The sequence below is a fragment of the Ruditapes philippinarum genome, unplaced genomic scaffold (assembly GCF_026571515.1).
Source record: "Ruditapes philippinarum isolate M1 unplaced genomic scaffold, ASM2657151v2 ctg2402_1_1_1_1, whole genome shotgun sequence".
Classification (NCBI taxonomy): Eukaryota; Metazoa; Mollusca; class Bivalvia; order Venerida; family Veneridae; genus Ruditapes; species Ruditapes philippinarum.
In genome coordinates this window covers 132857-146783 of record NW_026851700.1, presented here as the reverse complement: position 1 = coordinate 146783, position 13927 = coordinate 132857, and the positions used below count along the sequence as shown (strand labels likewise).

General features: G+C 33.3%; 1 protein-coding gene across 1 annotated transcript in view; it reads left to right on the top strand.

The window, feature by feature from the left end:
* Positions 1-13927, top strand: part of LOC132737424 (uncharacterized) — a 55600-nt gene that overhangs the window by 30139 nt on the left and 11534 nt on the right. The window contains exon 11 of the mRNA XM_060724712.1: positions 108-147. Coding sequence (XP_060580695.1) covers positions 108-147 — 40 coding nt within the window. The remainder of the gene's footprint in view (positions 1-107; positions 148-13927) is intronic.

The window sequence follows — 13927 nt, the reverse complement described above, 5'->3', positions numbered from 1 at the left end:
TTATATGTCATTAAATATATCAGTATCAGACGTAAAAGTTTTAAAAAAATCGGAATTAAGATAATTGATGTATGAAATATATGAAATGATACTGCTTCTATTTATAGAAAGATGAAGAATTCCGGATCTTGCAAGAAAAGATAATAGGTTTGTATAATTATTCTATTTTTAACTCTTGAATGGACTTTCTAGAAAAATTATCTGTGATATCTAAAGTCATTTGTCCGTGAGTGTTTACAAGGCTTGTTAGATAAAAGTAGATTTCGCTTTTTTTTTGTTTCCAACGGTAGGCAAATTGTAACTGACAATTTGGTAAACAAATTAAATGAATTGTCTGTCAGGGCCAACATCCAATGGTTTATAAAATTCATACCAATTTTAATAATAATAAACAATAATTTTATCAAGAAATAATTTCACACATACGAATGCTTTACACATATGAAACTTTCAAATCTGTACCTGTTGCATCAAAACCGAAATATTTACATGTCAGAAAATAGTGGGCAAGTATCTAGAAAAATAAAAACTTCCATACGAAAACGTCACATATTTTACCGTTTATGAAGATAGAAAAGGAAAATAGTTTTTCCTTTAATTTATATAGACAGAATAAACCGAAAGATTGCAAATAAATCATGGCGAACTATGAGTAACGTTCACATTAAAAAAAACATTATATAATTTAGCTGTGAAGGTCTTGCTTAATCTTTTGACACGGTTTCATCCATCTTCTTAGAACATTATTTTCATATGCAGTCTTAAGATTGCACCTTTGTTTTATATATATATATATATATATATATATATATATATATATATATATATATATATATATATATATATATATATATATATATATATATATATGTATGTATGTATATATAATATATATATATTATATATATATATATATATTATATATATATATATATATGTATGTATGTATGTATATATATTATTTTCAACAATCTATATTTCATTTCTATTTTTGTGCTAATGGGTATGATATATTGTCAGGGTGCTAGTTTCCATTTGATTAACATCGAATAATTCCATGATACCTGTACAAACATATTTTCTAAAATGAGCAACACTTATTTTATTGAGGCAAAATCACAATACATGTCGTCTTTCTGTGCTAAGTTCTGTTTCCTTTTGAGTAATAGTCAATGCCTGCAGTATTATGTATTGCGAAACAAATAGCTATTGACCACGCACATGTCAACCATCTGATTAGTGATTTACTCCGAAATGTCGATTTAAAAGAAATTAATTAAGAAAATTGGCCTTCAACCAAAATACTTAAATGCACATTTTGACTCTCCGTGACATTGCCTTGAAGTGAATTGGTCTACAATTGAAGTATTGTAATATCATGTTGCTAGTATTTAGAATCATACTTGACAACAGGCCATGATTAAATTATTAAGATACATAAGACCTTATATCTATATTTAGCAGATAATTGTTCCAGAACAAAATATTATTCTGCATCATAAAAATCTGAGAAACAAAAGATACTTTGGGTTTGTATACCTCATTGCCCTTCATGCTAACAAACCTTATTCAAGAATTGAGGTATGTGCATAAATATTTCCGCGACAACCCATTAATGAAAGGACATTTAAACAACAGACTGTCAGATAGATTCGAATAAGTTCGTACGTTCTGGAAACTTTAAACACAACAAAATTTTAAAATGTTGCAGGTTCAATTTAGTTAAGCCTGTTTATAGATCGTAGTAGTAAATGAAAACTACCTTCATGTCCCATAGCAATAGCTTTTTAGTAGAATCAACCTATTAGATTTGAGAGAAATGTTAATAATTTACCATTAGAAGATGTGTTCAAAAGGCTAATATCATGTTAAAATATATGTGACAATTAAGTATGTAATATTTACATAAAAGTAAGAAATATTACATACCTTACGATTAACGCAAATAAAAGCATATGTCGTGCCTTGAGGGTACCTATGTGTAAAAAATGAGAGGGTGCCTGCGATATAAAAATTCAAATGAAGAGAGGTAGCCCGTGCTGCTGCAAAACCGAAAGTAGGGTGTTTTTATGAATTTTACAATTATTTTTGACAATATACTGCCATTTGTCCGAAGATGATATGTAAATGAACATACTAAATATGTATGATGCATATATAATCAAGCCACAGGTTCATTTCAGCCCAAAAAGTATGTCGAGGTGATGGGTGAAGCAAGACTTGTCGATTTTTTTGTAGGTTATTGTGAAGTTGTGGTACATGAAAAACGGGCACATGACAAATCAGCACATAGATAAAACATTCTAGTGTTCCGTGGTATACATCTTTTCTACGTGTCATACCTTCTTTCCTTATTATATTGAAATTTTACTGGATTGTTATCCATTGCTGGTTTGTTTTTAGCAGAGAGTGGCCTGTGCATGTGCAAAGAGGGTGCCGTTTCAGCAGATTTCGCAAAGAGGGTACCGATATGGATATGCACCGTGGAGCGGATACATTTTTTTCATGCCACGAAAACATATGTGTTGCCCAATATTTGGCTTATTGTCGCCTTTAAACTTTACTTTTATCACACTATACTGTGCAGTTCATGGATTTCACTCTTTGATTACTTTTATTATGTCCAGTTTTCGTAGTTGATTGGGGTGTTCACGTTACAACGACAAAAATAAATGAAATGAAAATATAAAAGATTAAAGAGAAGCACAAAACGAATAAAATATATATTTCTTGTTATGTCGCATTTTCCTATAGTATCCTTCTCGGCTGCAACAAAACAAAATAATAAAAATAGCGGCAATCAATCAGCCACCATACAAAATCAAATTTTATAGTTAGTAATTAAATTACAACTTATGCCTAATCAAAGATTTCAGAAAATTGATTTGAAATTGAAAAATTATAAAAATACTAATAAAGAGCTTTAAGATAATGAATTATATACAAACAAACTATGGTGTCTGATTTCTTCCATTTTGTTATTTTATATTGTTGCAGATGAAGAGGCAACAATGGGAAAGAGTGACAAAACAAGAAACATAGTTTATTTGTTTTGTCGCACACTTTTCATCGTATTGGTGTTTTAGTAACGGTGTCCTTCGACCACCACAACATGATATTACAAAAAAAAATCCCCAATATTTGGCATATTGTCGCCCTCAAATTTGCCTTTTATCATACCACACTGTGCATTCCACCGATGTTTTCCTCTGATAACATTTATTTTTTCAAGTTTTCGCAGTGAAGGGCATGTTCACGTATTTACAACGAAAGATGAAAAAAGTATAAAAAATGAACAGCTTTACGATGATGATTTATTTAATGCTTTTCAGTGGTTTACTGATTTATCCGTGAACATTATATTTGATAATTTCACAATGAAAATTATCAAACTATAATTTCACACTTGTCAATGATGAGACTACTTTTTTTAAGATTTTCCCTATGTGGTACCTTAATTTTATTATTGTTGACAATTTTGACATTGTCAGGGCTGTTTAGAGAAAAGCAATGTTTCCGAGGGACAATTTGTTTCTAAAGTTTTGTATAGATTACACTTTCTAAATTGTTTGAGAGGGTTGTTTATGACAAGGTAGAGTCCTATTTTAAATTAAATAAGTTGTTCTATAAATTTCAATCACGCTTCAGACATTGCTGTTAAACAGACACGTGTCTTATTCATTTATCATACTATAAAATAATGCAAATGGATAAAGGTAACTGTATTAGGCATCCGATACTGTAGACGACCTTACACTTTTTATGAAATGATATATGCGGCTGATCTTGGTGATGATATTTTTAGATGGTTCCGATCTTATCATTCTGATAGAAAGCAGCTTGTTGATGTTATAGTTACACATTAGAGTGCTGCTAAAGTAACATGTATTGTTCGCTCCGTACATTCAATCAGAGAGGTTATATTTTCGATCCTTAAAGATCGTTCAGCACGACATTATTGTTGTGCTTGTGGTAATTGATTTCTGTCTTTTCGGCTATTTTCTTGTTGGGTGGTTCCAGTATTCCTCACTTGAATGCTGTTGACTAAATCTTAGACAAAAGACAAATTTACAAAGCAGGCCACATATCCTAGAGGTGATTCAACAGTATTCAAGTGAGGAATACTGGAACCACCCATCGAGAAAATAGCCGAATAGAAAGAATTAAATTACCACAAGTACAACAATAATGTCTTGCTTAAAGATCGGAAATATAACATCTCTGATTGAATGTACGTAGCGACTTTTTTCAGCCTCAAAACGGCACAAACAACGCTGATGTGGCGATAAAATAGAAAATAAGAATCCCTTAAGAAAGCCCAACACAGCAAAATTGAAAAAGTTGCAGGCTCGGTTTGATTGAGCTTGTTCATGGACGGAACTGTCAAGTGCAAACTACCGCCCACGCCCCCTAGCACCGGCTTAAGCATAATTCAACATTTAGACATGAACTGGTACAATTTTGAATTAAGATGTGTTCATACGGCGGTTATCAATGTGACACTTCCGTGCTATTCCATTAAAAGCGGCGTATGGTCACCAATAATAGAAAGCGCGTGCCCTAAACGAGAAAACAATGGCTGGAACTAAATAAAATGGAATTTTGAAAGGGGATCAGAAGTTATGAAGCTTGCATATCACAGATAAGACGTCAAAAGACAAATTTAAAAAACAGGCCACATATCCTAGGGGTGATTCAATAGTATTCAAGTGAGGAATATTGGAACCACCCATCAAGGAAATAGCCGAATAGGGTCATATTCAAGTCATATTGTTTTTGTTTCTTCTCTTACTTAGTTCTTATCTTGCACGACATAGTATCTCGTGGCCACGACTTAGCTATCTGGTGGCCACGACTTAGTAACTCGTGGCCACGTGGGAACGAGATAGCTAAGCCGTAGCCACAAGATACTTTGTCGTGGCCACGAGTTACTAAGTCGTGGTCTCGAGATACTATGTCGTGGCCACGAGATAGCTAAGTCGTGGCCACGAGATACTATGTCTTGGCTACGAGTTACAAAATCGTAGCCACGAGATTTTATGTCGCGGCCAGAGGTAGCTTAGTCGTGGCCACGAGATACTATGTCGTGGCCACGAGTTATTAAGTCGTAGCCACGAGATAGCTAAGTCGTGGTCACGAGAAACTATATCGTGGCCACGAGTTACTAAGTCGTGGGAACGAGATAGCTAAGTCGTGGCCACTGGATAATAAACAAATCAGAATACACTTTGTATATTATGAATTTTTTAACTTAACAACTTATATTTACATGCAACATTAATCTTTGAATTTACTGAAGATATTCTCTTTGCCACCGTACACAAAAGTGACATGTGTGTGTTTTTATTTATCCCGTGGCCACGAAATACTATGTCGTGGCCACGGGTTACTAAGTCGTTGCCACGAGATAGCTAAGTCGTGGTCACGAGCTACTATGTTGTGGCCACGTGTTACTAAGTCGTGGTCACGAAATAGCTAAATCGTGGCCACGAGATATTATGTCATCAGACAAGGATTTTACCTTATAGGCTATCTACTGTCCATGGGCAATGTCCCTTCTAAATAAAATAAACCAGGACTTATTTATGGAAGCTTGAATTGACCCCCCGAGATGCCGTGGTCCGTGATAATTTACATGTGGTCATGTTGATATATATTAGTGCGACATGGCGTGCTGTATCATGGTTGTGATGGAGAAAAATAGAATCTGTACAACATCTGTATCAGACCATGTCGACATAACTTATGTCTATTATAAAACAGGACGGGGACCATTTGAACGTCATAATTATTATCCGGAAACTAAATCCCGCCCATCGAGTAATGACTGACGTGTTTTTTAGTTTCCTTTTAATTTCATTTGTACAATACTATAACTCAGAATAATACATTTGGCTGCAAACTGAAATATCATTTTAAAGGTGTCCAAATATGGAAAGCCATGGCTGTCTGATATTGTTCTTTTTCAATTTATGTAACCATTTGGATAATATATGAGTTCACTTCGACTATATATGAATTGAAAACACCTTCTTATTTAACCGGAATCCATTGTATTAATCCACAGTTACAATATATGAAACCATACCGTCAGTGTATGAAACCGAGTTAGCAATAAATAAGTTGATTTGCTCAATATATGATTCCAATTCTTCAATATATGGTACCAAATTTAAAGTAGCCATGTATGGAACCAGATGTCCTTATATGAAACCGAATTATCAATGCATTAATTCATTTTTCAATATATAAAACCAATGTATCAATTTATAAAACCAAAGTAGAAATATATAAGTTGGTTATTACATTATATGATACAAATTCTTCAATATATGGTACCAAAGTAGCCATATATGGAACCAGATGTCCTGATATGAAACCGAATTATCAATATATTAGTTCATTTTTACAATATATGAAACCAATTTATAAATGTATGGAACCAAAGTAGCAATATATGAGTTGGTTATTACATTATATGATACCAGATCTTCAATATATGGTACCAAAATAGCCATATATGGAACCAGATGTCTTTATATGAAACCGAATTATCAATATATTAATTCATTTTTACAATATATGAAACCAATTTATCAATGTATGGAACCAAAGTAGCAATATATGACTTGATTATCACTTTATATGATACCAGTTCTTCAATATATGGTACCAAAGAAGCCATATATGGAACCAGATGCCCTTATATGAAACCGAATTATCAATATATTAAGTCATTTTTACAATATATGAAACCATTTTATTAATGTATGGAACCAAAGTAGCAGCTAGTATATAAGTTGATGTTACATTCTATGACAGCAATTTTCATTATATGGAACCAAAATAGCCTATTTTCAAGTCAACAATTTAAAGGCCGAGGTCACTGGGTTCTGTTATTACAATGCATACACTTTTTCATGAAATCAATTATTATTTGACTGAATATTAAACTTTGTGAGTAGATTAACCTTGATGTGTCCTACTGGCAATGCCATTTTTGATCAAAGGTAAAGGTCGAGATGAACTTATTTTTTAAATATGTTTTTGTTAATGGTCAGTACGACTCAATAGCTTAAATCATGACATACAACTCCTACAAATATAACGATACGTTTTGCCTGCCCAGCCCATTTGAAGTGAATGTGACGTTAAATTCAAATATTTCCTTATTTAGAAAATAAGCAGTATGCAATCAGTGAAGCACGCTGGTCTTTTGAATATTGGCGCGAAACTGTACTACCGGTGCAAGGATAGAATACAGTCTTTAAAAAAAGTCCTGTCAATATAATGACATTTTGGTTCAATATATTGCTACTTTGGTATCATATATTGAAGAACTGGAATCATATAATGTGAAAATCAACTTTTATATTGCTACTTCGGTTACATATATTGATAAACTGGTTTCATATATTGTAAAATTGATTTAATATATTAATAATTCGGTTTCATATAAGGGCATCTGGTTCCATACATGACTTACTTGGATCCATATATTGAAGATCTAGTATCATATAATGTAGTAATCAACTTATACATTGATACTTCGGCTCCATACATTGATAAAATGGTTTCATATATTGTAAAAATGAATTAATATATTGATAATTTGGTTTCATATAAGGACACCTGGTTCCATACATTGTTACTTTGGTTCCATATATTGAATAATTGGTATCATATATTGTAATAACCAACTCATATATTGATACTTTGGTTCCATACATTGATAAAATGGTTTCATATATTGTAAAAATGAATTAATATATTGATAATTTGGTTTCATATAAGGACACCTGGTTCCATACATTGTTACTTTGGTTCCATATATTGAATAATTGGTATCATATATTGTAATAACCAACTCATATATTGCTACTTTGGTTCCATACATTGATAAAATGGTTTCATATATTGTAAAAATGAATTAATATATTGATAATTCGGTTTCATATAAGGATATCTGGTTCCATACATGGCTACTTTGGTACCATATATTGAAGAATTGGAATCATATATTGAGAAAATCAACTTATATATTGCTAACTCGGTTTCATACACTGACAGTATGGTTTCATATATTGTAACTGTGGATTAATATAATGGATTCCGGTTAAATAAGAAGGTGTTTTCAATTCATATATAGTCGAAGTGAACTCATATATTATCCAAATGGTTAAATAAATTGAAAAAGAACAATATCAGACAGCCATGGCTTTCCATATCCAAACGTCTTGATAAGTGTATGTATAAACGTATATAAAATACTAGTATATGGTTGCTAACCAAGCACTGACTAGAATAAATGTCACGGTTCGGAACTGTTCACTATTTCGGGGCGATGATGTGTAAGCGGCCGGATAGCTCAGTCGGTAGAGCTGCGGTACGGTATTCCGAGGGTCCCGGGTTTGAGTCCCGGTCAGGCTGCACATTTTTTCACCCTGTGACATAATTTATTTGGTATAACTGCTAGTTAGATAAAAACGCATATACAAAATGCACTGCAGAAACGGACATATACCAAATTTTATATTAAAACACAAATGACCTTTCAAAGTGTCTACCAATATGCTCTTCAAAGGATGAACCATTCAAAGATTTTGGTTTGGTGGGAGGAGTTTACTTTCCGAATATTAATTGGGTCTTTCCGACAGTGCCCATGATGTTAATACGCGGTGATATTTTCAAAGAAGCAGATATAACAAGGCTGGTCGAGATAAAATACGTTGACATAGCTATTATTGATTCCCATTAACTCCATTACTGACAAAAAATATGCCGACATACCTTGAAACAAACGTTGCCCATACGTCTTTATTATCTCACCAAACAATGATAGAAGACGTCATGTCGCGTAAATATAAGTCGACATGACGACACACGAGTAATCACGAACACGGCATCTAGGGGGTCAATTCAAGCTTCCATACTTATTCCTTCACATGTTATCGTATAAACAAGGTTAACAGGCCGTAGTACGTACACACTGACTAATTCGATCACAAAATTGTCCCAACAAAGAGCTATAATCAAAATAAATGTATGATGGACCTTGGAAGATGACTATCTAATATGATCCGTAAGACAACTTCAAAGTGAATGTCTTCAGTATTTTCAAAGATTAATGTTGCATGTAAAATTAAGTTGTTAAGTTTAAAAAAAAATCATAATATATATAGTGTAATTTGATTGGTTAATTTTCTCGTAGCCACGACTTAGCTATCTCGTTCCCGCGACTTAGTAGTAACTCGTGGCCACGACATAGTATCTCGTGGCCACGACTTAGCTATCTTGTGGCCACGACTTAGTAAATCGTGGCCACGAGATACTATGTCGTTGCCATGAGTTACAAAGTCGTGGCCACGAGTTACTAAGTCCTGGCCACGAATTAGCTATCTCGTGGCCACGACATAGTAACTCGTGGCCACGACATAGTATATCGTGGCCACGACTTAGTAACTCGTGGCCACGACTTTGTAACTCGTGGCCACGACTGAGTATCTCGTGGCCACGACTTAGCTAACTCGTGGCCACGACTTAGCTAACTCGTGGCCACGAGATAAATAAAAATACACGCATGTCACCTTTGTGCCAACGTACATTTCTGCCAAAATGTGCAAACATTTTAGTCATTTGTAAAACCACAGGCAGTCGGTGCGTGACTTGGATAGTATATATGAACATGACCACCTCCACTTATTTTTATAAATATTTTTTTCGCTTATAAAATATTTTTCACTCCAGATGTTTTTAAAATATCTTATTTTCAATAAAACAACAAAGAAAAGTTTGAAAAAAAACATCCATATATACTATAAATATAGTAAAGGTAGAAAGGTTCGCCAGCGGACCTTCTAAGGTAAATACTAGTACTTTCAGTAGGTATTTGCAATTACACAACTGTACTTCTTAAATTTCCTGACATTTACATGTATACAAATCCTGACCCGGATATACCTGATGAGTACCCCGTTTCGCACAGTAAAGATTGAGCGAAGCTGGATAACAGCGGGAAATCGGGCATATCAGGATCAGGATTTGTATACATGTATTTAAGAAGTTAGTGCAATGACTACTGAAAATGCCTACCTACAGACGTTTTGGATTAAATTTGGACCGGTAAGCGATAATATTTTAGGTACTTTTCTATTTCAACTGTTTGCATGCACAGACATTAGTTTGTTATTAACAAAAATATCAATTTATGTTTGTAGGAGGACACAGTGTTCAATAACTGTAGGAACTATACTGTTCAATAACTGTAAGAACACAGTGTAGATTACGTGGGTGGCTGAGAGAGAACACGTTAATACGGGTGTTCACTTCAACTGTTCACCAAATTACAAAGACACTACGACACAGTCGTAATGGGCAGCTTCACTAAGTTTGGGCAACAAAAAGATGCAATTCACGCGCTATATTTTCCACTTTTATTCCAGAAACAACACATAGTCTAAGGAGTATATAGTGTATATAGCGTATATAGCTTATATAGCGTATATAGCGGTTATCTGAAAGTTAAACAGATATACTTCCATTAATAACAATTAAAACAACATACAAAGAATGCATACATACTTACAAATAAACAAGTCACATATATAATTCATCCTTAACAAATACTGTGGGAATCCTGCTGCTAGTAATGTTAACAAGTTCATTAATTGATAGAATTACAGATTATTTCCTTTTACATCAAAATTTTAACTAGAATACAGTCTTATCTATCTTAACATAAAATTGTTAATGTATTTACCTTAACAATAATAAATGTAATTATTCATGAACAAAATTATTTAAACAATAATTTTCCCAAACGAAGGCAAATAAAAAACAAAAATAAACTTACTGAACAATGGTATCTGTGCCCGAAACTTAATAAATAGAAATACACAAGATTTGTACTTCACATTCCGAAATCTTATTTTCAACTGCGCATTGGAAAGGCGGCAAATCTTGCATTTGCATATAATTATTATTTCTAGGGACAGTTTTGACCAACCAAAATGCAGGAAGCGCCCTCTAAGAAAATAAAAGTAAAATTTGATTTTCTAAATATGGGGATCATTAATTACTAGGGAACGCTTAGTCTTGGCAGGGACCAGAGCGCACTAAAATAACACTGCGCTGGACAGTTGGCATGATTTATTGAAATCAAAACAATTATCTAAACATTTTAAACCGGTCTCTGATAATTAAAACCAGCACCAACATTCGGAGTCTGGAACAATGTTCAAACGGCTCGATCAAGCGATGTCCGACCTAGACAAAAAGTGCATTTTCGCTTTAAATTTTTCTCTCGGTAGAATTGGTCTAATATTGTACATTTTTCGAAAGAGAAATCATTTCTTAGTAGATTGCACTTTATTTGGTGAAAATTGGTTGACAACTTACAAAGATCTTGGAGGTAAAATGAACCTTTCTACCTTTACTATATTTATAGTATTTATGGATGACATTAAAAAAAACTTTCTTTTGTTGTGTTATTGAAAATAAGATCTTTTAAAAACAGTTTGAGTGAAAAAAGTTTCTAGTGAAAAGAAAAAAATCTATAAAAATAAGTGGGCGCGGACGTGTACATGTATACTATACAAGCAAGGCACCGACTACCTTTGTGTAAAACGAGTATAAGGTACCGATAAGCAAATTCTGTCAAACAGTTAAAAGGCTACACTTTGAAGAGACGTCAATAAATTGTTTTGTAATTCAAAGGTTCTTCGACAAATGAAAAATTTGATAACTACATACTGCCATTTTTATAAAAGCATTGCTATTTAACATTCATCATGTGAACTAAAGTATACAATTAAAACCAATATTACACCGGCCAAGTTACCTTTAGTTGGTCGTGTATCCTTTTTAAAGATTATTTTTGTCTCCAGTCTTATTTTTGTATGAATTTAGGCTATTTAAGCTAGTATTAGATGTAGGGGTAGTATAAACCCATGGTTGTGGTCGGAGGTTGCATTTTTCAGCCCATAGACAGGCTCATTGAACCCGCAACAATTTATAAAAAGTTTATTTTTTTCTATTTCAATACTAATCAAATGATCAAGTTTGTGGCAAATTTAATATATTGTAACAGTCATCTTTTAATGCACTTGAAGTTGGGTAGGTACAATTTATTTCTTACCAATAAACAGCCATTCCAGAACTTATTTCATATTCTTTAAATAGTCAGTTTGTCAAAATATCCAAATGACGACTTCTCTTTAGAGCATGAAAAATATGATTTCATTAATATTAAGTAATAGAAAGAGCATTAAAACACGAGGCTATCTGATTTGTACGAAGGGACATAGCCCCCATGTATAAATCAGATTGCCGAGTGTTTTGATGTTATTTCTCTTTTGTAGCATAGTCAAACATAGAATCACGTTCCCTGCTGTCACAGTATGAAAAACCAGAAAAAAGGAACCAATGAACGAGCATCTGAATATGATTTTTCTGTCGCTTTCTATTTCTCTGCCATCACCATAAGTATACCCAAGGAAAAATGAGCCAATCAATGGGCATGCTCTGTAGTGCAGGTTACTGATACCTATGGAAGCCTTGGAGGGTCACTTTTGAGTTTCGACTTACGGATGTTTTACTTTTGACTTTCGATTTTTGACTTTTGATTTGTGACTTACGTCTTATGACTTTTGGCTTACCCATTTTACACGTGCTTTAGAAGCTGAAAGCAGCAACTTTGGTTTCAGGTATGTTTTTCAAACGTTTTAAATAATTTCATTCAAATTTTTCATGGAGGAGAGGATGTGTTTAGGAGGGAATTTAATGTTATTTGATATAATCCCATAGTGGTAATATATCACAGACTTTAATTCCCCAAGTGTGACTGTGTGTTTTGTGCAATCTGCTATGTTCTAAATATGTTCATTATGTTAGTGCTGATTCATTTTTTGTCCTCATCACAAAATCTGTCCATGAGTAACAAACAAATAACTGTTTTACAAGTAGACAGGGAATACAAGTTTTACGTCTTAAAATAGCATGGTGCATGGTATTAAACATGTATCGCAATTCAGCATTTTTATTGAGCTAACACAGAATCAGTATTTCTCTGAAGTACTTAGATAGTGTTGACCAACTTTATAAAGAACGGCGAGTGCTATGTTCATACACACAAGTACAAAGTTAACTACTTATTATGATCGAGCATCATTTGCATTTAGCATCAATGTCTAATTTTGTTGTATATTTTAACAATTGAGAAAAGAACACTTAAGAACAAACAAATAGATATAGGACCAGTTTGAACAAAATATCCTACTAGCATTTTAAATGTTATGTTTTTTTTTTGGCACCTATCAATCTTTAAAAGACGGAGCTCAGAGATTTACCCATTTTATATAATATGAATGTATAAAAGATTTAGATAAAAGATAAACTCTTATTTCAGACACAACTACAGGACAAAAGGTAATGAGGATGAAAACCTTGATGTTGATCTGTGTCTTCATCATTATACTATTCGGCATTACCAAAGCTACCGTGCCAAGATACCTACCCTCAACATCTATAACAAACAAAACTCTGCTGATAATAGAGTACTTTCTGGTACGTCATTTAAAACGGCGTAATGGAATATATACTCCTTTTGAAACTGTGTCTGATGTTATAAACAGAGAAATACAAAGAAGTGGACAGTGCAATGCATAGGATACCGTACAATATGGCGTAGGTTAATGCTGGATTACCACATGTACGTCAAGGGGGGCGACGGCATGGAAATAATGAGAGCACTTGATCCTACGCCAAAAGGACAGTTTTATGTGACATATGGACGGTTAAGACAAACTTAAACCATAAGCATTTTGTATCCATGGTGCTGTGAATGGGTATAGTATAAAAATAATATAAATAGAGATTTCGGACTCAAATAACGACCCACACCTTATTGCAAGATACTTTTAAACACCTT